Source organism: Rissa tridactyla, chromosome 3 (genome assembly GCF_028500815.1).
Source record: "Rissa tridactyla isolate bRisTri1 chromosome 3, bRisTri1.patW.cur.20221130, whole genome shotgun sequence".
Taxonomy (NCBI): domain Eukaryota; kingdom Metazoa; phylum Chordata; class Aves; order Charadriiformes; family Laridae; genus Rissa; species Rissa tridactyla.
The window spans coordinates 48,281,179-48,309,154 of record NC_071468.1 but is presented as its reverse complement, the minus strand read 5'-3'; the positions used below and the strand labels follow the sequence as shown (position 1 = coordinate 48,309,154).

General features: G+C 40.3%; 1 protein-coding gene across 3 annotated transcripts in view; it reads right to left on the bottom strand.

Moving 5' to 3' along the window:
* The window catches only part of THBS2 (thrombospondin 2), a 34,380-nt gene extending 24,296 nt beyond the window's left edge, over positions 1–10,084 (bottom strand). Inside the window, exons 1-6 of one of the 3 annotated variants that reach the window (XM_054197040.1) lie at positions 10,059–10,084; positions 8,689–8,763; positions 7,195–7,751; positions 5,562–5,646; positions 965–1,161; positions 6–146 (exon numbers count right to left, since the gene is read on the bottom strand). In XM_054197040.1, coding sequence (XP_054053015.1) covers positions 6–146; positions 965–1,161; positions 5,562–5,646; positions 7,195–7,751; positions 8,689–8,758 — 1,050 coding nt within the window. In that variant the 5' untranslated portion in view covers positions 8,759–8,763; positions 10,059–10,084. Of the gene's footprint in view, positions 1–5; positions 147–964; positions 1,162–5,561; positions 5,647–7,194; positions 7,752–8,688; positions 8,764–9,233; positions 9,294–9,826; positions 9,983–10,058 lie in introns of those variants that run through there. The other 2 variants (XM_054197039.1, XM_054197042.1) reach the window with 2 other exon arrangements.
* Positions 10,085–27,976: the final 17,892 nt, after the last annotated feature.

Below are 27,976 nucleotides of genomic sequence, written 5' to 3'. Positions count from 1 at the left end.
CTTACCTGGCAGGTACATTTGGTGCAGCTGTCTACAATCCAGCTTTCATTATCTGCAAAGACACGGCCATCCTGCCAGCAGACTGACTGGTTCTTCAGTGTTTTGTTAGGCCCAATCAATTCCCACATAATTTGGTTCTCTTCAGACTAGAAGATGAAGCAAACGGAAAAAAAAAACAGAGTAAGTTGTTAACAAATCATTATAAATAAGACAAAACTGAAACACTACTGGATTTCATTCTTCCTAAAAAAAAAAAAAGGTGCATTTTTTACGTCTTTATGTACATAAAGTAGAAGATCTCAGGTACTGCAATAATGCATAGCGATTTCAGCTAACAGTACAGACACAGTCACACAATACTACGGGAAATCTGTTCTCAGCCATACAATACAACTCATCTTTAGATAGGAAGATTTTAGTTCTGAGACATATGGCATAGTAATAAACTTCCTTCAGAAAGGAGTAGCTTATTCAGAACAAGAAGAGGGGCAGACTTCAGTAACATGCCACCCTCTTACTTCAACTATGAAAATTCCATACATTTACTTAGAGTTTACATACCCCGTGTAGCCACTTGCTGATGAATTTATAAGTGGTATAAGCATGGTAACAATGCCTCAACAGTATACAGGCAAGGTTGGGTTTTTTAGATTTCGATTTCCAAACCTGCCATACATTTAAAAGGATTGATTTCCTCTCTGTATGAGTGCATGTGTGTGTTCTTTTAAACCCAGTCTGTGAAAATCAAGCCTTCATTAAAGTGTTATACTCAAGAACTACCTAACTGTAACTGAACTACCTACACTCTGAAAATGTAGGTTGTCTCTACATTATGTAGATATACCAACAGTTATACAACACATACATGCAGAAACCTCTACTAAACACCTGTGGTATAAAACAAAGAAGGAAAGAGTACTGCACAACAGACCTCTTTTGGTTCTTCAGACTTACAGGTACCTACCACTTTTTGGAGGTTATCAGCTAAGTTGTTGACCACGATGCGCAGGCCGGTGAGCTCTGTGAACATCGTTCCCAGCTCTTCGCAGGAGCGGTCACAGAACTCAGCCTTCTTCTCTGGCTTCTCACCCACATACTCAGTTGTGACAGCAGGGCTCAAGTGAAGGATTTCAGTGCTCTCGTTGATGGTGTTCACTTCAGCTGGTAGCAAAAAAGGAAAAAAGAAGAGCTGCATATACAAAGTTCTTCTACAGATTACAGATTTTTGCTGAAATCACAGATTGGCACCCATGGGTAGGGCTTAAACACATCTATTTTGGCACAGCTTCATGCTAGATTATACCCATGAATAAAAGAGAGGGGTTAGATGTCAGCTGGTTCCAATTATAGACTTTCCCTTTTCAAAATTAAGACCCAAGCTGTGTCTCACATGGCCCTCACTTTAAAACATTGTTGGCACAGCAACACATTAATTTATGAAGAAGGTGTAACAAAAGGACACAGTATCAAAAAAGCAAACCCATTTTATCCACTCAGAGCCATGGAAGGTTTCATTTTTTTTCATGACCTATCACGTTTTCTCAATGCAGAGAAAAAGGCAGGAGAAAGTTTCCTTGCAGAAAGTCGTTGTCCTTGTTCTGCCCACAAATTCCATGGTTACTTGGCTCTAATTCAGACCATTATGCAATTTATACCAGACTCTGCGCTTCTCTGTGTTACACTGCCTGGTGTTAAACTCGGTGGAGATGTTATGATGATAGCTTAATTCTGAAGTGAAATGGAGGTCAAGCTAAGATCAGGCTGAATATTTGATTTATCACTCCAAACACTCCTCCATCAGGCAAATCATAATTAAAACAGAACTTTGCGCACACAATACAGGGAGAACTGGACACGTACTACCAGTTTAAAAGCCCTCCTTGTCTATATCAAATTCTTGAGAAGGAACATAACAGAAAGCATTAGCAGGAATTCATAAAAAGGAACACAGATAATTAAATAAAACAGTCTGCATTCTACTAAGCATTTAAATCTCCACCAGGTAAATATCTTATAGATTCCAGAAGCTTTCTCTAAGGACTCGATGCTACACTCAACTTTGGTATCAGCAATACTATATCCATCCGTACTGCCCCATCTCTTGATAAAGACTTGTTTACCAGACTCAGGAACGTTGTAATAACTCAAGGTTACAAAACAGAAAAGAGAAGCAAAGAATATCGCAATTCAAAAAGAAGAAATCAGCACAAGAATGTGAGCAATAAAACATATGCTCCAAATCACCCCAATACCATTCAGTGTTGACAAGTGACAGAAGGTGGAAATGCTTTAAAAATTGGCTTGATCTGATGCTTGGTTATCCGATGTAAAGTGTTATATTTAAATATATAAGCAATGAAAATGGGAGCAGAAGTACTCTTCATTTGTTTAGAAGGCTAAAAATAAAAGAACAAAGAACCAACCAATAAGATGGCATCAAATAATTACATCTCAACCATACTTAAAGTGATTGGCTAGATGTGCTTTTCAATTAGCTATGAAGTATCTGCTGCTAGCCAAGGTCTACAATAAATTGTTCACGGTATTCCAGAGTTGAAGTAATTATCCAGCTACACTTACAGGATGGGAGAAAACCGATATACCACATAGCAGATCAGAACTCTGTGTCATAACTGTTTACTTCAGCTCCTTTTTGAGTCCCTGGAAAGAATGCAATTTTCCTACCGCATTGAAAGACTAGGTTTCTCAGATTCCCTCATAGCACTTCTCAGGTCATTAATTTCATATTTTTCAAGCCAACACGGAGTGTGCCTTGACCGGAACATTCTGAGGACATTAATAAAGCTGCAATCTCAGCAGGAAACATAAACCAAAACTATGTTAGAAGAACTAAATCCACACTTCCTACTGATACTTGGCAGCAACTGAAAGAAGATGCCTGGGGATCATTGGGAAATCAGTTCTCTGCTGCTGGCTTCCTGCTAATTTCCTAAGGACCACATGATTATCTTTAAAACGAGAAACCAGAAGAGCAGAATGTGCATCCCTTCACATATGCAAATGTCATTCTGTTGATCTAGCTGAAGAAGGGATTTTATTGATGTGCCTATTTAGGCATGTTTTTGTCATGTCTCCTTCCCTGTGCTGTGTGTAAGTCCTGCCTAAAGTATTTGCAACCACCACACTACAGAGATACTTTCCTACCCTCAACCCAACAGCAATCCCAAGTTACCATTTTACCATACCTCATATTCTCATACTCGGATTAAAGACACAGTAGAAAAAACACAGTCCTGTCTCCAAAAAAGCTTTTTGTGTCCTCAGAGCTGAGGACACTTCACTGATAACATCTCTCATGTGGGACACTCGCATGTAAATTTGGCACCTTAGTGTCTGTACCCCAGGTCAACAGGTGGGCCATCAAAATGGGAAAATATTTATGTACCTTGTGGTCAGTAGCATATCGCTCATGGTTTTTCAACTGTGGTAATTAAGCTGGACAGGCAATGCCAGAAAATCAGACATGCATTAGCAAGCCTCTCAAATAATTTTGATGGCCTCAAGCTACAGTGTGCCATTAGCCCTCTTCTGTTGTTGCACAAGCAATTTCCATCTTGTAGTGTTCTCTTGGTATTGCAATGCAAAAGTAAAAATACCATGAATTGAACTATTTGCTAATACTTACCAAGAAGGATAAAACAAAAAACACCCAAACCTCTGTAATTTATCATACCTGAAAATTTGGTAGTTGACAGATGTGATAACAAATAAATTAAAAAAATATTCTATGTTGGTTATTAGCTGCAACAGCTGAACGTACATATCAGCATCAAGAACTCAATTACCCCTGTACACTCCCATTGGCTTCCTCTTTACAGTAGAAGTCAGTAACTTCCCGTTTTTATTTGATAGTATTTCTAAACATTTGGCCAAACTATTTCCCTTTGTGGTAATCAACTAATAATAATGTAAAACCTTTGAAGATACCCTCTTTTATTGGTTTTGCTGGTTCAATCTATCTACACCTAGGGACTTCATCCACTTGAATGAGGCTGTTCTGTCTCTGATTGCTGAATGTGCCCTCAAGGTTCTACTTCACCTTCTGGGAATTTTGTTTTCACTGGTAAATGAAGTAGGATAGCTGAACTGCATCATTCCTGAAACCATCCTTCTCTTACTCAGATTACAGTTACACCTAAATACACATTCTATTTTCCCACAGCAGTTCTGCTCCTCAAGCATTTCCTTCCACTAACAAAGCTGAAAACCAGTAATAAGTAGCTCCGAGTAGTTTCTGAGTACAGGAAAAAACTTGTCTGGGGTAGATGACAACCAACAAATGAGGGCATATCTTCTTGCCTGTGCCATCTAAGGCCACTTCCATTCTAGCCCACACAACTCATTTCTAACACATATCACACTTGTGTCTGAGGTCCTGCAGCCAGGCACACCTCTGGAACATATGAAAAAACAACCAATATCCTTTATCAAGATTTAAAAACAAACTAGCAAGCTTAGTTGATTTTTTTTGTGCATACACTTATAGATACACACACTTTTATATACCTTATAGAGAGTTTTCACTACAAAATCTCAATACTCTGCCCCCCTTTTACAAGTTAAGACCTGCTACTGCTTAATTTATGGGTTTCGCATAAACAAGGAAAAAAGTTTGCTTAATTGATTTGCTCTACGTCTTATGTTTTGGCGAAATGACAGAAATAAAGGCATTTCATATGGTAGGAGTTTCAAATAAAAACATTTAAGTCCTAACTCCCTTGTGTACCTACCACGTTCCTCTGGTGGAATCAGCTGTCTCTGATTCTTGACTGAGCTCTTGCCAGTTACAAACACTGGAAAGTAAAATAGCCAGCACCTCCCATGAGCTGAAGTATAAAACCTTAGTGCATACTTGACAAATTTTCATAATTCTTTCATGATGAATCCAATATACTCCCACACACAGAGGGCTCCCCTCCTGATGAGGTCAGCATGAACTGGACTAACAAGAACACATGGCAGCTTGTCACATACATGCCTTCCATACCTCTTTTGTTTTTTTCTTATTTTCCTTAGGTTGTTTTGTTTAACAATGCTTTGGAATTCAAACCCAAAGCCTCCTTCAGTCAACAAACTTATTGCGGAGGAATTCAGCGTCTTTAAGACTTGAAGACTTGCTCATGGGCCCACTGAGAGTCAGGAGCAGAATTCAGAAGCAACATCCCCAGTCTTCTACTTAAAGAATCATGGACAGCTCTTGGAAGAATGTAGGTATTTTCGTATACATATGCATTTTTCCTTCAATTTCTAATAATTTCTTGCTTAACAGCTTTTTTGCCAACTTAAAAACAGAGGCTCAGAGTTATAAATCTAATCAATAAGAACTAAAATAGTAGCCTAGAGTGTAGAAATAGCATCTCAATATAGCTAGCAAATATATTCCTATTACCACCAAAAAGCAACTGAATTTTCTTTTTTAAATAAGATTCCTCTACCATTTCAGAAAGATCTGTTGCATGGCTTTAGGACAATATGTCACCATCGACATGTCTCATTTTCAGAGTTAACTGAACAGTATTAATGAGGTAAAAAAGCCTTACTTGACTGGCTTCTTTGGCATCCTTTTTTACGCAGAACATCCTCGATTGAAGTATCAAATATTAACTGAATATTTTGCAAAAGACCCTGTAATAATAATAATAATAATAAAATATTTTAAAACAGTTAGATCAATTTAGAATTAACCAATAAATTGTCTGTCTCAAACCCATGCTACTGACTGGATTTAGCCATAAGTAAATATATAAAAAAAACCAAAACAATCTACGAGGCATTCAACCTGACACACACTGAAAAAAAATTCTGTTGATAGTTTTGTTACATACAATTTGAATACTATAAGCAACAAAATCAGGTATGTTCTGAAATAGGTCATACTAAAACAGTTATTAATCAGCAATGAGCTCATATCTCCATTTCCATAAAGTTAATTTTAGATTACAGTTCTACGAGACATTTATCATGAGACCAAAGCCAACTTTTGAAGTTCCTGACCGATTGCACTTCCATCCTTAGCCAGTCATTCTAAAGCACCATACTTCACTGTCTCCTCAAACGTGCCGGCACCACCCTGGGACAACACTACAAAGCCAGACCAGCGTATGTTTCACTTAAAAAAAAAAAAAACTTAAAAAAAATTTCATTTGAAAAAAAAAAACACAGATTACTTCAGTGACCCACTTAACGGCACAGCTCCATAACCAGTTCTATGAACGCAACTGATGGGCTAGGAAGGGAGGCAGAAATGGAGAGGTTGTGGGCAAGAGCTTCTGGTTTTCCTGCCAAAACCGGTCACCCTATGGAACCACATTCCAGCATGTCATGCTCCGGCTGACAACTAGATGGCACAACAGGATGGGAAAGAAAAGTCTTTTCAAATTTTTGAAACGGTGTGAGTTCAAGTTTGATTTCAGCTGTGAGTGAAAAGAAGCCACCCTTAAAGCACTTGGGCCAGATCACATCACTGTATGAGGTAGGAAGAAACTTTTATTTTATAGGAAAACCAGAAAGTTTCTAATTGCTTCATTTTAAAACTAAAGAGAAACAATAAAAGTTTTCCAAAAAAAGAAAAAAAAATCTCATTTACAGGACTGATCAAAACATTTTGTTCTTTTTTTTTTTTTCTAATTGAAACAAAAGTCTATCCAGAATGGCAAATCAGGATACTCTGTTAGGGGAGGGACCAACACCACATGCTTCAGCTCCATTAAAAAGTCTTTCTTTTCTCCATTCTTCTTTTTTAAATAAAATTTAACAAATATTGACAGGTTCCTATGACTTGAACAGATATATTTCAACAGAAAAATAGGTCTTCAAGAAATTTCCAAAGAATTCTACAAATCACCACAAAAATGCAGCATGTTCAGAAGTCCTAAATCTGGAAGAGAAAGTGGATGGTTGCACAGGAAAGCCCGTAAACTGGTTTTGTGTACTTTTCATGGCCTTTGACTTTGCCTTACCAGTTCTTTCTTTTCAGCAACCCCCAAATTCACACAACACGCATCCAGTAATGAATAAAAACACACTCTCCAGAAATTCTGCTTGGGTACACCTATGACCCCACCAAAGCCATGAGGTGTTGGGAGAACAAAACCGCACCTATTGCATCTTCTCAAACTAGTTGCAGCTACACCCTTACCTCACCAGTGACCCAAGCTCCTTCAGGTTACCTACCCTGAAATGATTCTCCCGAATGGACCCTTTCGCCACATACATTCTGCTGTTCTCTGCTTTCAGCTGCTCATAGAAAGGCTCCTCAAGGATGAAGCTGTCAATAAGGTCACAGCCAACATAGAGGTTGTAGTTCTCCCCTGTTATTTGCACGGTGAGGTTCTTCCACTGCGAGTCGGCAAGGTCCACGTCTTCCAGGGAAATCACGTTCTGGAAGCCATCCACCCAATAGATAAGGTCCAGGGTGTTGGCCCGGCCATTGGAAATGATCTCAAACTGCCTCTCACTGATGCCAGGACCCTCTAAGGCAAGGATAGTGCCTCTAGATTGCCTGTCCTGTCTCAGGGTGGCTGAAAGGATAAAGCCCTCATTTTGCCGTATGAGTTTGACAATCTTTTTTAATTTCTCTGGTTTACACGGAGGTATATGGTCAAACCGAATGAAACGATATGCTGGGATAACGGGGTCTGGACCCCGAAACAATTTTGCTCCAATTGTCTTTCGGTTTATGTTACTGATTTGAAGTAAATCAAAAGTAGTCTCCTCTTCCTTGTCACCATCTGAAAAAGTTAACAGCATGTGACAATGTGTCTACAAAAACTGTTACAAGAAACACAACCCTGCAGACTATACTTAGTAACTGCAATTATATGACAGACATAAAGAACAGCAGAGTAAACATAATACTGTCCTACTTCCACAAACAGAACTGTTCCTACTAGCATGCAAGTGAATCGTATTTTCCACCTGTCATTTCCATTTACATGGCAACTCTCCCCTTCCCTCTATGTAGGTATAAATATGTTTGATTCTATAACTAAACATATGGCTATGTATTTTATAGCACTATATAATACACACTTGTATATAAATGCATGCTGTATGTTCATGTATATGGCTATGCATGGATGCATGTAGGAACGTAATCATTAAATATTTTGTTACATATATAAATGGATAAGCAAGTTGAGCCAATATCTGTATTTTAACTGCCAGATAATAAAAATCTAATTATGAGAAGCCATGTGGCCACATGACAACAGGAAGCAAGAGAGTTGTTTTTTAAAGATTCAGGCCAAGAAGTTAGATGTAAATAAGAGCTTGGCACTGTGCCAGTTTACATCCTATTTATATTTGGTCTGTAGAGATCTACTTCTCTACCTCTATCTTTTTAACACGTTCACCCCACTCAATGATTCTGTTTATGTTACTTTTACCACTGCAGAGGAAAGTATAATAGCAATTATTTCTGAGATTATATACATTTTGATCAACAATTTCTAAAGAAAACAATTTTTCAATATTTATTGTGGAATCTTCATTTAACAGTAGTAAGACGTCTCTACTGAATAAAAACCTCAGCAACTACTATTTCAGGCACTTGTAAAAAAATCATATGATTACTTTGCCCACTGTAGCTCAGATAAACCTATGTTTAACACCAACTTTTAGCCTTGGGACTTACTCTATATCTAGTTAAGAAGTGTCAGAACTTACCCTGAGCATTTGAGGAAGCCCACAGGGTAATCAACACAGCAAGCCACAACAGCCCACTCCTCTGCAGCATAACTCCTATGAATAAATCAAAAAGTTATAAGTATTAGGGAAACAATATTTATCAACTATAAATATTTTAATTTACCTCATGAAATGCCACAAATAGAACTCTCATTATAAGCAAATATACATATAAAATCATGACATCAAGTGAAGGGATTAGGAATTCCTGACAATAAAACTCCTTTTTATGCAAATATCCCCAATAATAAAAAGGAAAGACATACAGAAAATACACACTATTATTTTCTCCACGATTTTTCAGGAGCTGGCATAGGGACCACAAGACACTGATGGAGATACAGCACATTAGTAGCGGCATCTTTACTTTGGAGGAGAATGTTCAGCTGAAATTCCTTGTAGGATGATGGGACATAAGCAGATGCTGGTTCTGAGTACTAGGGGTACTTTTTAGGGTCATCATACCAACTCCTCTCTCTTTCTTTTACATATAAATATATATATATTAAAAAAAAATAATTTACCTATTCTTACAATCCTCTGTACCCAAGAGCTAACCCAACAGCTGGATAAAGTGACTTTCACCGTGATGCTATTTTTGCTCCGCAGCACTATGCAGTCCTAAGCCACGTAATTGCATCTCCATATGCGCGTGCACTCGCAACGAATGGCACAGACAGGGTCCACGGGAATGCGTGGACATTCATTTCCCTGGATACAGCCGCATCCCCTCAACGCCGTGCTAACTCCATGCATTTTTAGAAGGGATGCCACCTTTCACTGCCAATACCGTCTTGCTCCCTCATCACCTGTCACCCCGAGGTACCACCGCTAACACCAACTACCGGCAGACTCAGGGACGCCCCTCTCACCCCCCAGACCCAGCGCCTTCCCGGCGGGACCCTGCCGGGACGGCTCCGGCACAGACCCGACGGGGCGGCGGGCAGGTGCCGCACACCCGCCTCCGCCGAGCGGTCCCGGGGGCAGGTCGCTTCATCCTTCACCCCGAGCACCGGCGGGGGGACGGCAACGCCGGGCTGCCTCACGCCGAGCTCCGGCCGGAGCAGCCCCCGGCCCCGGCGGGGGCTTCACGGAGCCTCCCCGCCTCGCGCCTCACCTGGCATGTGGGGAGCCGACGGCGCGCTGAGGCGGTGCCGGTGGTGAGCGGAGCGCAGTTCCCTGCCGCCGTCGCAAGTCCCTCCGCAGCCCCGCGCCCCGCGCCGCCGCCTTTATGGGCTGCGGGCCGGGCCCCCGCTGTCAATCAGCCCCTCCGTGGCAGTGACACGACACAACACCCCCCCCTCCGCCCCCGCCGCCCCCTCCCCAGCGGGCGGCCCGCGATCGCCTACCTGCCAGGCCATCCCGGGCCCGGGCCCTCCCCTGCACCGCCCCACCGCCCTCCGCGGGCGGAGCGGGAGGCGGGGCGGGCGGCCGGGGCCACTCCCCAGGGAGCGGAGCGGCGCGGAGGGGTGGGGAGAGGGGGTGGAGGGCGCACGTCGTGCCCCATGCCTTGCCCGGGGTTTTGCGGGGGGAAGAGGGCGCCCGGCCCGGCCCGACCCGGCCCGGCGCGGCGGAACACCAGGGAGGCGGCGCCAGGCACCGGCAGAGGGGCTCCGTGGGCGGCCGGGGCCTCCCGAGCCCCGTCTCCGCTGGCAGGGAGAGCGGCACAGGCCCCTCCGCCCCGGCCCGGCCGGGGGCTTCGCGAAAGCTGACCGGCAGAGAGGGAGAGCGAGCTCAGCCTTCCCGAGGACCCCATCCTCTCATTTTTATCCTTTTTTTTTTAAAAAAAAAAGCAGACATGCCCCAGTCACCTTTCCCCCCTCCGTTTGTGAAGCGCTTATTGGAGCAGCTTCTCAAGTGAGCCCCAGCACCCCCGACCTTCCTTCCTCCGTGGGATGCAGCACCATCCCCGTTCATCTCAGTGAAGGCACGGTGGGCTTGCTTAGGCGTGCTCCTGGTGGAGGGAGTCTTGCCTCGGGCTTATGAAAGCGGCACACAAGAAGTCTCACACTGCTCCCAGTCTCGTTGGGAGGACTGGAAAGTATCTCCACAAGCAAGGGCTCCAGTCTTAGCACTTGGACTGGTGGATTGCCCTGATGAGGAGCAGCCCAGCGTGGCTGAAGGCACCATGCTCCACGTGGAGGTGGAGAATGGAACCCTATCGTGGGTCCACAGAACCTGCCCTGACATGCCGAAACATTTCAGAAGTCAAACAAGAAGACCAGGATCCCCGCTGCTGAGGCCCGAACGGGGGTTGCAGAATATCTTTGGAAGTATCCTGCAGCTGACTCAAAGAGGCATGAATTTGGCTGAGTTGCCTGCAGAATCCAAGGAATGGAGCCCTGTCCAATGTATAGATGGATAAATACCACAATTTTTTTTTAAAAAAAAGATGTTAAACACCACAAATATTAAAGAAAAAGCAGCATAGAAAGTCATCAACTTTGCTCATCACAATTTGAAATTCTAGTAGAAAAAGGTGTTAATGTTTCAGAACTCGGAAGACTTCGAAAGGCTCAATCTGCCACTAGAGCAGAAAACGCCAACGCAAGCATCGCTGCCTTTCCTTTTGCCACGGAAGCTCCTTCCAACTTGGCTGGCCTTGGCCTTGCAGGGTAGTGGGAGCCAAGGAGCCTTCCCCTTTCTCACAGGGTCCAGGGGAGTGAGCCAAGCTAGGAGGGAGAGGGCTTTTTTGTCTTCCTAAGACATTTGGTTTTCAGTTTTGCGAAACCTCAAGAATTTAAAAAAATAGCTAATGAAGTTCACAAAACCTCAAATTCTACTGAGTTTACTCATTCTCCCCACTATATTAAGACTTAGTCTTTATATCTATATATGTAGCTGCATGGTGTGTTTTCCACAGGACTTTGAACGGCACTGGCACGACTCTCATCAGGAAGCTGCACTGGGTTTACAGTTGGAGAAGCGAGGGCAGCAAAGTGTTTAAGACACCTAGAAGGTATCTTTGACACAGTACAGTTCACTGTTGGTGCATTCATAGAAGAACCCTTTTTACAGTGGAAATTTTTAACTCAGTAAAAAGACAGTGCAAAGCAAAGCGACAAATTTTATCACGATTGCTTTTAACCAGCTACCTCATAGCAAAATTCTTCTTCCCATCTCTGTGGGCGTTGCAGGAATGAAGGACTGATGGCATATTGTTTCAAGCATAGTGATTTATATAGAGGATGATGACCTTTGAGAAGACAGATTTGCTTCTGTTCTTTCCACAACTGTGAAAATGCTCACTGCTCGCTTTCCCCAAGGTGGAAGACGTAAACATCCTCTCCTTTCTGTGATTTCTGATGGAAAGGCTCATGGGAACGAATGGGCACTCTGTGTTCCCCAGCTAGCTGATGCACACACGCAAACATTAGAATTGCATTCACGTTTCTCAAGCTACCTGCTTTTTTAGCACAAGGTGAAAGCGAGCAATGGTAACTAGAGAGATAATAAAGTCAGATTTACTAACATTTGGGAACACGAGGGAGGTAACAGTAGTTCTCATACTAATGGTTTTCTGTAGCGTTTTACCTTTCATTGCATTTTGCTTCATATTGGCACATCAGACATGAGCGCAGGTCCTTAACTTCTCATTCTTTTATGCCACCTCCCTTTGCCTATTTCAGTCTACCCTTTGGGTTTTTGCTTTTTTTCCCTTCTGCACCAGCCCTAGGGGACTTCCATTTTGGATCATGTGAGCATCGTGCACAGTAACTTGCGTTACTGAAAGTCACTGGGGAATGGGAGGATTTTGGTATGGCACTGTCTCAGAAAGAACTGTAATTTGCTGGATGTCCATCAAATAATCCTTGGTTTTGCCTAAGAGTTTATTACTGACATTCTGACTTAGCTTAGTTTGGGGCAAGACTTGAACTCTCCTATGCTAGAAAAAATCCCACCAAAGAAGTAGAATATGCTATACATACTAGAATTTTTTTTTATTTGACTTCTTTCCTGATAAAATTGAAGCTACTGTGGCATGATGCCGGAGGACAAATTTGCTGGGTGAAATCCTGATCGACTTTTTTTTTTTTTCTTTTCCCACAAAAGCATTCCCGCTAGTTGAAATGTATCTAATTGCACAAATATGATGAAGAGTCCTTCAGGTCCTACCCTGCAGTCCTGGAATCTCTCCTCATGCTGATAAACATTCTTTCTGAAATGCTGTCCCGCGAGCATTAAGAATTATTCACAGCAATTTCAGTAGAGTCAGAAGGCTGAAGAGAAACTTTAGTTTCATGCATGCCACAAGAGCTTTTTAATTATGTTATGGATTGTACATACACTTTACATTATTTTTACTGAAGACTATACATTCATCAAATAATAGACACTATGCTGCAACTTTTATGTGTGCGAGTGAAGACTTATATGAATAATTCCCATTTTTGATGTCTGAAAGCATTAGCTTGTGGTTACAGATTTCATGGGAATTCCTGAAGTTAGGTGTCTACACTTATTCTATTTTCACCATCCTGCTTCATTCATAGGAATTACCAAACTTGATAAGAATAGGTAGCAATAAATCATCATCATCATTAGTAATGGCAAGGATTAGCCTTTTTCATCTGTTGTATATATTCAGTCTGGACAGAGGAACAGAGAGGAAAAAAAGTTGCAGGGCTCATGCAGCAAACTAATGATAATCTTAGGACTATTACTCGTTTCTTCTGTGTCCACATCTAGTCTTTTATTCTTTGAGGCAGTATCTCCCCATGCGTTACACTTTCCAACATCAGTGAGTATCAGATGCATTATGAGAGCCTATAAAGTCACCGTGTAAGAGCATCAATATTTCTACAAAAGTAATTGCAAAGGCCCATTAATATAATCACTATTTTGGGGGAAATCCGTTATTATTGTACTTATTATACACTGAGAATAGCAAGTGTGTGACCGTTGATTTATACTGTAGATAATCTTTCTTCCCTTCTATATAGACATACCAGAACTAGAAGACAGCAGTATGAGCAGGAAGAGGCTGGTCCACAGTGGTTCTCCAGTGTTGATTGTACAGGTCGTGAACTACCTTATATAGCAAACTTCAACTTCATTCTGTATTCCAGGTTAAAAAAAATAATAGTAACTGCAACATATTGATTTCCCGTGTAATGGCAGCAAAATTAATCTCACAAATGTAATCATTTGCACAAGCTCTAAGTATTGTCTGTGGAACTGCTGACCTTTTCTGAGCAGCTGGTTACTGGTATCAGTACAACAGCAGTGGGGTAGGACTCCAAGCCTCTGTTACGTAGGTTATATTGAATATTTTAACAGTCCTCAAAAGCCTTGAAATCTGTGGATCTCCAAGTTTCCTTTACAAGTGCTACTGGAACATCTGTGGATTCAAATCCTATATTTCTACTAATGTAAGATCCATGAAACTCAGTGTTAAAATGGAGATGACACTTTTTCTTTTTCTTTTTTTTTTTTTTTTTAATTACAAACAAATACATGTGATACAGCAATGCAGTTTTTAGTTTCTGTGGTGAGGTTTGATTTTCATAGTTCGCTATATCTGGGTTCCAAAACTGAAACAGATGACTTCAGATTAGCGTGTGACTCAGCCATTCAGTTTTCTGAATGAGGTTGTAGTGATAGGGAGAAAGACCTGGGTGGTTCCTCAGATAGCATTTTGTAAGTACTCCAGCTAAATGCACATTTCGAATACTGGAATAGCTTACACAAGGGACAGTAAATTCATCTATGATGAGGGAGAAAGTTATTTTTGATGATGCTTTTTGTATGCTGTAGTTTAAGTTCTGGTGCATAAGTAGTCAGAAAATGGGCCTCATAACCACATATTTAGTTTTCCATTCTTTGATTCAGAGGGAGAAGTGTTTTATATCCAACCTTTCTTAAATAATTTCCAGGTATAAAATGTACCCAGATACAAATGCTGACACATTCTGTCAGAACAAATGGCCAAAGGCTGTACAAGTACAGCTGGTATACTTTTACAATAATCTTGTCAAAGAGGGAAATCTTGCTACTACCGTTTACAAACTTTGTCTTTACTCAACAAAGTGCTTATACACAAAAGCTTGTTCAGTGGTGTTGGCAGGAGGACTTTGAGTTTAAAACTAAGCACAAGTTTAAGTGTTTTGCTAAATTGGTTCCAACGTAATTTAACCGGTGTCACACAATAACTTATGGAAAGCGCCGTAAAAGCCCTAGGCTTTTAAGTCGTGGTCGGAAACTTTAATCTGGAAACTGTTTTTCCCCTGTCCTTACAGTACATATGTGTCCTCAAACCAGGACGATATGACAAAACAAATATCCATCTACAGACAGTTAAATGTGTCCTTAACCGTTTTACAGAATTTTTGTGTTCTTTCCCCACATGTGAGCTGCTGAACATGTTATGTCTGCCAAATATTTTCAGCCTCCACAAAGGAACATTCCCCTACCAAGTGCAATGCAAATGAGCACTGCAAATGCTCAGTAAATCCCACGTTGTTGCTCCGGGTTCCAAAAAAACCCTTTTACTAGATTCAGAACAGATTTATTACCCAAAGACCTGTTTTTATTACAACCTTTTTACGTAGTTTCACATTCTATCACAAAGATACTGATATTTTCAGCTATAACAGGAAAAGAATACAGCACTGACTTTTTAACAGCTAAGACTATCCTTATTCTTCAGGCTGTAATATTATAATTTTATTTTATTTGCAGTACTGTGCTTTCTATATCTCAAATGGATTTTGGTCTGTTGTATTTACATATGGAATCATAGGATCATAGAATGGTTCGGGTTAGAAGGGACCTTAAAGATCACCTGGTTCCAACCCCCCTGCCATGGGCAGGGACACCTCCCACTAGACCAGGCTGCTCAAAGCCCCATCCAGCCTGGCCTTGAACACTTCCAGGGATGGGGCATCCACAACTTCCCCGGGCAACCTGTTCCAGTGCCTCACCACCCTCACAGTAAAGATCTTCTTCCTGATATCCAATCTAAATCTACCTTCTTTCAGTTTGAAGCCATCACCCCGTGTCCTGTCATTACACTTCCTGATAAAGAGTCCCTCCCCATCCTTCCTGTAGGCCCCCTTTAGGTACTGGAAGGCTGCTATAAGGTCTCCTCGGAGCCTTCTGTTCTGCAGGCAAATATGTTCAAATATGTTCAAAAATATGTGCAAAGACAGCCCAAATCTCAAAGCTTTTAGATGGTTTGGACTCAATCCTTATTTAGAAGTAAAACATACTGAAGTTGATAGTAGTTTTAGCTGAGAAGCAAGTGAATACAACTAAAATGATAACTTCAGCAGTTCAGCCGGATGATAAAAGTTGTCCAGGGGACCAGACACCATTCATTTCCATAGGAAGTAAGTGCCAAACTGCCTTTGAAGGCTTGGACCCAGCTTCTTTTCACTTCTTTGGGTGAAATAAAATACCAAACACTTACTGAGGTCTTAATAAATTATAGCAAATGTTTGAATGATCTCAGTCAGTCTGAAAAGGATTTTTTTATTGCAATGAGACCCACGTTTGTGTTTCACCGGAATCGTGACAGGTCCTTGCCTTACCCGCACAACCACCCCATGGAACGTGGGTTATTCCCACTGCTGCATGTGTTGGTGGCTGTGGGGACCCATCCTGCAGGAACTTTGGGTGTAAATAGAGCACGAGAGCCCCTGTCCTGGGCAGACTTGCAGCCCCATGCCTGTGGGTGCTGCCCCTGCCATGCTGTCTCCCTCCTCTTCGTGAGGGCCTGGGGATCTGCAACCTTCCCCTTGTTCTCCATTTTTCTATAGGTACAGCAGGGTGGCTGGCCCACAGGAAAGTATGGTCTCACTGGGTACAGTGTGTCCCTGAAACACGGGATTCACAGAGTCTGAAGACATCAAGAGGCAGAACTGGGGAGAGAAATAGAATGGATGAAAGCCCCAACAAGGCACAAAACCCCGTACTCAAAGGATTGAAATTGATTGCAAGAAATTTGAAAGGCCACAGAGAACAGTCTGGGGGTTTGATATCTCTCCATATGTTCAAAACTCCCACAGATGGAGTCATGGGTCCCACAGGATGAAGTGAAGAGATGAAAGAGAGCAATTCATGAAACTACTACAGCTGGCTGTGGGTCTCTAACTGGGAGAAAGAGCGTCATTCAGCTGTGGCCTGATAATGATTATGATGATTAAAGCTGAAAAAATAATTCCCATATATTTTTTTTTCAGTCTAATGTGTGTTTTGTCTCTTTTTCCCCTCATAAGAACATCCACACACAGACCACAGCTTCCCCTAGCACATTAATTACTTGGGTGTTCTCATGTAGCTGTTACTTGCATTGTTGATGAATATTTAAAATTCAAATCATCTTGCTTAGCTGGGAATGGTCAGAGGAGTCAGATGGCAGCATTTCAGCTCCCCTGTCAGCACACCATCACTTCCTAAACAAATACTTGGGCATACATATTAGAAGTGGGACCTTTTGTAGTACTCGTCCTTATATGCATCCATTTTGCTCTGAAATGGCTCTGAAAGCTGTCATCCACATGAAATTAAATAATTTCAAAAACCCCTGTGAAATAGTTCAAAGGTGAAGAAAATCAGTTTTGCTGTTATGTTCCTTGTTTCATCGAGGCTGTCTCTGGTGCTTTTGAAAACTGAACAGGGAGAAATTTGCTCTGGTGATAACCATAGACTAGTCAATTTGATATAGTCATATAATGAAATGCTGGGGAAACTAGAGCAATGGGAAAAATATCTATTACAGCATATACCAGAAACAAAACAATGTGTCTCCACAAACATTTGTTGCAGACTTTACAGTTCTTGCAAGTTGTTAGCTTTTTATTTATTTACTTATTTAGTTCTTTGTAATTAGTTCTATGTTTCACTCTATTCAAGAACTAATTGACTTCACATCAGTCAAAAGACTATAAGGAAACTGTAATTTGTTCCCCTTCCTACAAAACATACTTTTCCTATTTCGATCCATGTTTTCTGGCAATCACTAATCAAGGGTGATATAATTCAATCTATGCATGGTTTACTGATATAAAACGTCATGCTTATTTATTTACCTTACAGCAGTTAACTGCATTTCTCCCTAGTGATACTATTTTCTTAACATTTCTTCATTTTCCTTTCCATGAATGCTCACAATGATATCCTGGAAATGGGTGCACAGGAATGGACTGATATTCACCAAACGAAGAGGGACATTAATATTTATTATTGTCTTGCAGTTTTTTAGTTAGTTATTTTATGTTTTGAGAAGATTCATTTCTAGGAAACCACACGAGAACAAAGCTGGTTCTACTTCAAGAAAAGTTCTGCTGACCAGAAGCTGTCTTATTTTTCTCTCAGCTAACCACATAAGGCATCTTAAATTTGCATGGCAATTTGCATGGTTCATAACATTAAGGAAGAAAAAAGTGAAGTTGATGGTTGTGGCAGTTTTGCAATTCGGTACATTTTTTGCAGAGGTGGGGATGAGTCTACGTTCATGTCACTGGTGGTGGATGTGTTGCCTGCATGTTGCTGAGGTTTGCATGGTGTTCTATTGATGCATTTCTGTAAGCATAAGCGTGTGACTGTTCAAAGATGTGTCCCTCACTACAATATCCCGGGAAGCTACCTCTACCTGCTTGATTAGAGGCGCTGAAGTTCAGACCCAGCTTGGGTAAAAATGTGTAGCTTTACTTCTATTTGTTTTGGTTAATCATATAATGCATGTTAATCCTGTTATCAGACACCCCTTGTTCAAATACAGCAGAATGCCTTTCATTTGTCTTTTCATTTGGATTAAATACATTTTTCTCAAAACTAAAAAAGCAAACAAGCAATTCTTCAATTAATTTGAATTGTACTTATTCCTCACTCTTCTGCCCCCCAAATCCTCAATGAAGGTGACATTTAACAGTTGCTAGAAAAATACAGAAAATCTGGATTCAAGTCTTGATATCCCTTACAGGTGTAATCCCTTGCATAATTATCAAACTCCATTCAGAAAACATCTAGAAACCAGGTCAATAATGACCTTCAGACAATGTCATGTCCAAGGTAGCTTGCTACCTACTTATCTGCCAGCCTGGATGGCTCTTCATTCAAAAGTCCAGCTCTTGTAGCACTCCTCGTTTCCTGCAGGTTAACTAATAATTCTCCATTTGCCACTGGGCTTAATGTTTTGCTAACAACTACAGAATTAGATATTTTGCATTTTCCTTCTCTACAAGGTCTATCTTAGCATAAAAGGTACCATGAGCTTCCTTTGGTAAATCCACCTTGCTTTTATCCAGTTTTTCTCCCGATCTTCACTTATTCTTGCTTCAATATTTACTCTAATGTCTTTGAGCATTATTGAGATATGATTTGTTCTGTCTTCTCCTTTATGAAATATATTTATATTAATTTCCCCCAGATCTGTCCCAGATCTTTCCCCTCATCTGTCCCAGATGAGAAAGATTCACTCAAATTACTTGCTACTGTGTTTGGAGCCTCCCATGCCAGTTCCTTCAGGGTCCTAGTACAGAGCTTATTTGATGACATATATTTTGAGCATGTCTGAGTCTGGGAGTCTGAGCTTTTCTTCCTCCTCGGGTATTCTCATCCTTTTTCAATACATTTTATCCCTTTTTCCTTTTCCTTTGCTTATATTATTTTATTTCTTTTTTTAATTCCTTGTATTCAAAATCGATGTATATTTTTTGAAATATGAACACCAGAAATGATACAGCTTTCCAGTCAAATGAGTGATAAAAGTATCTTCCCTGTTCTACTAAGTATTTGCCTATGTATGTGTGCCCAAGCTTTACATGCTTTTTCATAATCCTAATGTAGTCTTGGATGCGTTGTTCAAGTAATTATCAAGAGTTATTAATACCTATTTTCTCACATTTCATTGAATTAAAATACATGTTCTTAAGGGAGGCCACCTCAAATTTTTGTGTAATCTGAAAACCTCAGCAGTTTTAGTATATTGTTTCAGGTACATACAACTACAGAACATAGCTGTATTGAGAAAGCCCCTTGTAGGACCTCTCTGCATTGCTGACTCTTCAGCCACCCACAGTGAAGATCTTTCACTTACAACTATTACTACAACTACAACAGTTACTATGCTCTATTTACAATGGCTTTGTATCTATGATGGATCTATGTTGAAAATATTCTAGGGAAAATAACTGACAAACATTTGATATACATGACAGCAGAAGACTTTAAATTTTGCTCAGAAAAACATTTCATTATTTTCTTGATCCTGCTGTCAAGGAAAATTAAATTTCTGTCCTTGAGCTAATGAAAAAAGTCTAAAACATACAACATTGCTGAAAGTATATGTTATGATCTGAAAGAAAATCAGGAAAAAACAAAAACCTTTTTCATTAAAGATCTTCCTAGTGTTTGGCAAGATCCACTCCTTTCTACCACATCTGTAATATTTCTTACTTCCTCATGGAACTATTTATTTCATAGATTAGTCATGCCTGAGGGTGGTTTTATATTTTGAGGTGCAAGATGCCCTGAAAATCTAAATAATTTTAATTATGTACTGTTACACCTGTTACACACTTATCAAGAGGAGGTGCTGATGGCTCTGTGTACACATAGATATTCTTGTCTCTGACAAAATGGAACTTGCTGTATAAGGAAAGCTATAGGCTTGAATAAGAAATGCCCATATAGAAAATAAGAAGAGAACATCTTTTCGTACTAGCTTTCCTACTGAATTTCTGATTAAGTGCTCTCAGTACTGAGATAGAAAAAGTCAACCAAGTTTTTCTTTCGAAGTAAATACTGTAACTTTGGTAAATACTTCTGTTCAATTATACAAATGCTTTTTTAGATTAGCTGTTGTTCAGCTTCTTCCTTCCTTTGGGCCCCAGAATTACTATGGCAGATTGATGTACTTAAGGATGGCAGAGGGAGGTATCCAACTATCACCCTGTGCATCCCGACAGAACTGAAGACCTTTTTACATAAAGCTGGCTATGTATCTTTATTTATTCTTTCAAACATCCAAAATCATACTAAAATGTCATTGTCTCACACATTCAAAAGCAACTAGCAATTGGGCCTCTGCTTTTTAATCAACTCAACACACCTTCAGAATTATTAGTTCCTAAAGAATAAGTCTATGGAGATGTAATTACATAATTTGTGAGAAATAGGCTTTTATATGGGGTTATTTTTCAATTTCTTTATAGAACTTGGGAGGGCAAGTGATATTCCTGCCACTGAATGTTCCCTGCGTCAACCTCTTTGACTAAGAACTGTAGCTATAACTTTCATTAAGTTATACCCATGTGAGTCCCTTGAGGCCACATTCTTATGTACAATGAGAAGCCTTTTTCAATATAATAAACAAAGTTTGTGTTTTCAAATTCGGTGAAAGGTTATTAGATGTTTACAAGTTGTTTCTTTTTTGCACCATCACAGATAGTTAACTAAGTCCTGATTTGTGTCCTTTATTAAATTCCTCAGTGCTCTCTTGTTATGATTTTCTCAGATTCATTTCCAGTATATGTAAATTAGTGGAATATTTGGAGCTTGAATAGCTGCGTGTACATTTTGTGTGCCAAAATTAGATTGAGGTTCTTTGTTTGCTGGAAATCAAGTTTTTAGTAATTAACAAAAACCTAACTGCCTGGCCTTTGTTTAGAATTACCATTTCAGCCTCTTGGATTGTAAAGTAAAGCTACACACCACCTATAAAAGAGTGGATTTCACTCTGTAAATGGAAATGGTGCGATCTCTTTAGCCAACCTGGGGTTCCTTGTAGGGGTATATGGACTATGGAGTAGGATACATTCAGTGAATTACTGCTTCCAGTCTCTTAAACCACCTTCTGAAGGGAGCTGATGTGTGGCACATAACCAGAGGACGAGGTTATTTGTACCACATGGCCTAAGTGGCTCTTACAGAGTTGCTTTTTAATGCTGAAGTGTAAGCTTGCCTTTTCACCCTGCTTTCTCCTCAGAGGTGTGCATCAGTCCAGCGTGAACAGGATGTAAATTTGGGTTATGTGTCTCTCTGTTGTTGTGTGTCACTTAAAAGACTGCTATGAGATGATTTGCAGATTGACAGCTTTAACATGTCACAGAGAAACAGTAACAATTGAGCTTACAGGGGTTGTAGTTCAAATAAACTTGAAGGACATCTGGTTAATGATGTCAGTGGTGTAGCCATAGGTATACAAGTTGTTCAGTGACCGTTGCTACTATCTCAGTTATGAGGGCATCTGTCATCTTTCTTTTAAACATACAATAGCTGGATGTTCTGCTCCTGGTAGGCCACAGTCTGACCTTATCATATAAATCTGCAGTGATTAGTTCTGCCAGGAAAATCAGTAGCTTCCAACTGCCTTAGACATATGGCCTCCAAAAGTCAGATCTATGTAAGAATGGCTGTGGTGCCGCAGAAGAAAATGATCTCAGATTATTGTTGGAAAAAAGAGAATGAAAACTCTTTTCTGAGGTTTGGCCTGGTTAGAATGCTGATTTTCTTAGAAATTCAGTCCCAGTTATAATTAAAACGTCATCAGACTTCTGCATCATAGAAGTCTGTGTAAGGTTGAACACACAGCCAAAAGGAAATGTGTTTAAAAGCTTTCATAACACAAAGCCAGCCCAAGACCTTCTTTGATCTTTACTGGATTGCTTTATAGACAACCTATTTCACAACTACATTTAGTCATCTGCCTTTATGATAGAAAGCAGATTTGGTGTACGGTTCTGCATTGTAAAAGTAGTAAGCAGGTCATGGCACAGGATCATGGAACAGTGTCATCTTATGGACATTCCCTGTTTAGGTCCATTCTGCACCGTCATGACAACTTACAAAGATGTGAAAGAGCACCCTTTCCCAGGTAAATTTTAAAAAAGTGGTGGTGGTGGGTTTTTTTCTTATTTCCACAGGGAAAAGGAGAAGGTCCACAAGGAGAATTTTAAAACTAATAGGATTGTGCTTGCTAAGAAAGAAAAAACGTCAAGTAGGAGAGTGAGTTTCCTACTTGAATTTTGGAATTTTGGAAAATTCCAGTTGTGATGGGTTGAGAGCCAACTATAAAAATATGTATTTTTCTCACTTAACTCAGAAGCTGGTTATACAAATCTTTCTGTGGTCAACACAGAGACACAGGCATTTCCAGAGGATGACTCTTCCCCTCCTAAAAGCAAGTCTAAAATGAACAAGATCCAGAGGTGCTTACCAAAGACCAAAATGAACAAAACATGCCTTTAAAGGTTACAGTGACAGTAAATGACTGAGATGTCAGAGTTCACACATTGTTCTGATAAGCCTGAACAGACTTTTTTCCTTAAGTGTTACTATCTATCTAACCTTTCCAAGGTCCCTTTGGCCTTTCCTGCTTAAAGTCTCTATGAGTCCACAATTTGTTCTTTGACTAGGAAGTTGTTACCTGGCCTCACAATCCAATGTGTAGCCAAATGTGGAAAATGCAGATACGGAAAAGTAACAGTGAAGACAAAGAAAAGTGAGTACTTAAAGTCTCACAGTGAATGAATGAGGACATTGAGCCCATTACACAGAGACAGGGGAAGGTAGAATGTGCTGAATTCACATATAGAACTGGATGTTAAGTCAATGCTGGACTCATAAAAACCAGATTCTGAAAGGGAGTTAATTTCTTATGGAACTTCCAAGCTCTATAACAGCAAGACAAACCCATGAGATAGTCAAGCTGGTAGGGTAAAAAGAACAAATTATTCTAGCTCTTGTACCATGCTTCATTATTTAGAGGTTCCCAAAGTGATATAAGACCTATTGAAAATACCCAGAAATTCCTTCATGTCAAACAACATTTACCCACAGGCTGGATCATCAGAACAGACTTCTGCCAGACATTGCAGAGACAGTGGGAAAAGCAGTGGCTGAATAATGACTCAGGCTTTGGACAAGGATGGTCCAACACTTTCCTACAGGTTTCACATGTACCTCTTGGGAGCCATGGACTCGGACATTTAAAAGTTCAGTTCTGCAGTGAGGGTGTTAAATTATCTGTAAGTATTCTCTATCAAGGCAGCTTCTCTCTTAGGTTAGATAATATGAAGAAATTCTTTACTGTGAGGGTGGTGAGGCACTGGAACAGGTTGCCCAGAGAAGCTGTGGATGCCCCATCCCTGGAAGTGTTCAAGGCCAGGCTGGATGAGGCTTTGAGCAGCCTGGTCTAGCGGGAGGTGTCCCTGCCCATGGCAGGGGGGTTGGAACTAGATGATCTTTAAGGTCCCTTCCAACCCAAGTTGGAACTTCTGTGATCCTATGATTCTATTATTTCTTCTTCTCTTGCTGCTATACTTCTCTGTCTTTCTTCTGTCTAGCCCTCTCCCCTTATTTGACCCCTATATGTGACACAAATCACAAGGTGTCCTTTCTGCCTTCATCTCTCTTGTCTAGTCCCCGGATCCCCTTTCTTGCTGCTATCTCCTGACCAACGCTGCTTTCCCACACTCCTGACTCCCCTGATCTGCTCTTCAAAGTAACTCCCAAACTGCATTTTTGACATTTCCAAGTTGAGCTACTTCCTGTTTTAATTGAATTTTGAAATTTTATTCCAAAAATGAAGACACAAATTCCTCTAAATTACTTTTATGTATGAGTTGGGGATATCAGATGTAAGATGGCCTCATTCCAACCTCAGAAACAACCTTCCGAACTATTTTTTCTGAAAATCCCTAAAAAATGAGCTCTGAGACAGCCTCAAAACCAGAAAATTTTAGTTTAGAGTATTAGCATGGGAAAAACTTGAAAGCTAATAAAAAGAGAATCAGATAGCCTTAACACAGAGATGTTGATATCTGCACTGCCTGTAACATTCCTGTCATGTATATAGCAGTTGTTACTGGATGCCTTGGGATAATCCACAAGTATCAGATTAACTACGCTACCAAATATTAAGCAAACAGAAGAGATTTATGTCAGTAGGAAATAAAAGTTGACCCTCACCATGTAGGAATGTTCTTAGGATGGGAGGATCAAGGAATTTTTCCTAGTCTGACCAAGATCTGTTGAGTGATTATTCTAATAAGAAATTTCTCTCTAAATCTCTGACTAGTCCAAAGGGTTTGAAGTTAAGTATGGTTGAACAGAGAAAAAAATCTTTTAATTCTGTACTGATTAAAAAATTAATTTGAATTCACTTTATGGACATATACAAACTGAAATGGCATCAGTACAGTTTTCTGAAATTTAAAGCAAGAAAGAAAAATCTCAATAAATATACAGTTCATGTTTCAAGCAGGCAACAGGAAGATAAAATATGATGCTCACTGTATAAATTTCTAAAAGTAGAAGGGAGTCTTGTGGGAAAACTGGAATATTCCAGAGAAGTGGCATGCAAAATAAAAAAAAAAATTCTCACAAAGTGTAGCTGATCCTTTATATTTTTCAGGAAAATTTTGCATGTCTGACATATTTTCATGTCAGTTCGATGTATCCAATTTATGTTAAGAATGTTGGGCTAAGAGTAAAATCTATGGGGAAATGCCTGATGCTTCTTGCACCACAAACATATAAGATTTTTTTGTTAGTTCTTTCACCCATGAAACTTGAGGACTCTCAAATGGCAACTGCTGAATTGTATCCTAGAGACACGCATGAAAAGAACTCCTCAACTTAAACGAATGGCCATAAGTAACTCCTCATTACATCTGCATTTGGAAGGGATTGTGAAGAGGTCACTAAACTGTACATCAAACTGGGAAGTCTTGCCAGGAAAACATGCATTTCTGGAGTTGACATGGCAGCATGCAGTGTCTCAGCATTATAGTAAATGGAACAAATTCTGATGTCCATACTCAGTTTTTAATCATTCTTTACTCAAAAATGTCGCAGAATTAAATGGGAACAGTGCCAGAATAAAGACTGAGTTACAGCTGGGATTGACAGCGGTTTACTGTTTCAAAGATGACTATTCCAAGTACTCCCAAATTCACATATAACCCTGACTGTTTGGAAAAATGTTGGTCTCCTGAGGCTGCAAGGCAGGGTTGGTGTCCCAGGTTCAAGGCTATTTAAACAATCGATTCCAGAGTGTCTCCTTCCTGTACCCATGAAGAAGCACGCAAAGCCACTTGATCCTTTGTTTTATACATACAACTAAGGCTCAAACTTTGGCTCAACCTTTTCCAAAATGAACAAAGAGCTTTTGGATACATCTCAAGCATATAACAGCCATGGCCTTTTAGGCAAACAGGTAGTGGGAAGGGGTTCATATACAAAATTTCTCAAGGTTTAAGTTAGAAGCTCAAAGCCAGCCAGGAAAATGAGCTGAAAGAAGCATCACGTAAATGTTGAGGCTTAGTGTCTGTTGAGGAACAAAGGAGCTCCACATATGCTCTAACTCAGAGCCTGCGAGGCTGAGAGAGACATGTTGCTCCCTGTGACGTTAAGATAAATTTCATGTCTGGGGCCTCTGGAGAACCTGTGCTATTCCTGCCTCCTGCCTAATGGGGTTCCTCCGGCAAGTTTCATGTAGGCATGTACAACTGCACATGAAGTGTGTACATCTGTGTCCTGAGCCACGGGTCACCCAGACTGGGCAATGACTGAAATGTGTTATACCTAATTTCTGGCCTGCAAGCTGGATTTCTCTTCCAAGGAAATGAGAAAATTAGAATGCAGGAGGTCATAAGGAAGGGCCTAGAACTTGCATGGATCTCGTCCTGATGCTGTGTTCAATTATATGTGCACTCAGAGCGGAAAGCTTGGAGCATACAAAGATCTCATACTGTAGCTATAACCCCAGACATCAATAATTTTGGATGTAAAAGACAATTTCAACGTGCTTGAGAAACCATATACAGGTTCCAGTTTTATTTTAGGAATACTTTCCAAGGAAATTAATGCTGACATAGTAGCTAGGATTATACTGGCATACTTCCTGACCAACAGAGCTGAGTATAAACAAAGCAGCACAGCAAATCACCAGGTTGTGTGGGTATGGGGTCCCTCATACCGATCCTGTACAATGAGCTCTTCATAACGCTTCCAGATGATTCTCAGATGCTTTCTTGGGTCAGAGTGAATGTATAGGGGACATCAGTATGAGCAGGGTGCTCAGGAGCAGGGACAGAGAAGATGTACAGGGCAAGAGGGTGCTCCAGAGGCTGAAGAGAAGGTGGGTAGCTTGATTGCATTTCCTTGCTTTCAGAAGGTGAAGTTTGTATTACACTGAGTAGTAGCTTTTGTGTTCTAAGCTCTGTATTAACAAAGTTCATAGAAATTTCCTGAAAATGTAGGTAAGACCATGAAAATTTAACACTATACCTCCTCCATGGTTTTTTAGAAGTCTCTTGGAGGAAGTTTGATATTCTAAGACATTTCCAGAAAAGCGTATCATTCGTTTCTGAATTCTAACCAGTCACACAGTCACTGAAGAAAATTCATATTCAGACTCCCATGGCTCTTTCAAGTCCACCTCGTTTAAAAATTACAAACAATGGAAAGTTAAAAGTCTGCAAATAGTCAGACTACAGCAACCCCCTGGGTGTTATGTAATGCATATTTTAATTGAGAAAAAAATGGTATTGATATTTATCATAACTCTATGTTTATATATTGTGGTTAGCCAACTGTGAAAAATATCTCCATCAGCTATTTCCTTTCTCTGTCACGGTTTGTAAAAAGCCTTCTGGAATATTTTAGAGAAGAAATATGAAACTACTTTTTTACGTATTCCATTAGAACTATTATTCCAGTCCAAGAAGGTGGTGGGGTATAAGTTGAATGGGGAGTAGGCTTAGCTAGTCAAATGTTGGTTGGTTTGTGTCAGATATCTTGGACAAAATCTTGACAGCTTTGCAGAAAAAAACCATGCATATATGAAAAAACAGACTGGTGGAGGAATTAAAGATTTGAAGCATTCTCCATAGTACATAGGAGCTCTACTACCTGTGGTGCAGCCATCTTTGGCTGATGAAGAAGAAAGTGCATAATGCAAGCAGATTTTTTTCATTGACTAGCTTTTTGGATTTAGCACAAAGAACAGTCTTGACTGACATGCGGTGATTGATACTATACATGACGGCAATAAAACTCCCTTCACTTTCTCCTCTCTCTGCATGAGTGATGACTGTAATGTCTCTGTCTTTGTTCTTTTGTTCACTCCTTGAATTGCTACTTGCAGTTGCCAAGTTGCTTTGCACCTGATTTGTCAAAAGAAAATCTTCTCCTCTACCACTCAAACCTAGCAAAGGAAATTATCTGAGATTGGTTTCCAGAGGAACACAGAGTCCTCACAGGCTGTGTGTTATTTCCTTGCCCTCTTCCCTTACCTGTTATATTTTTCATATTGCTC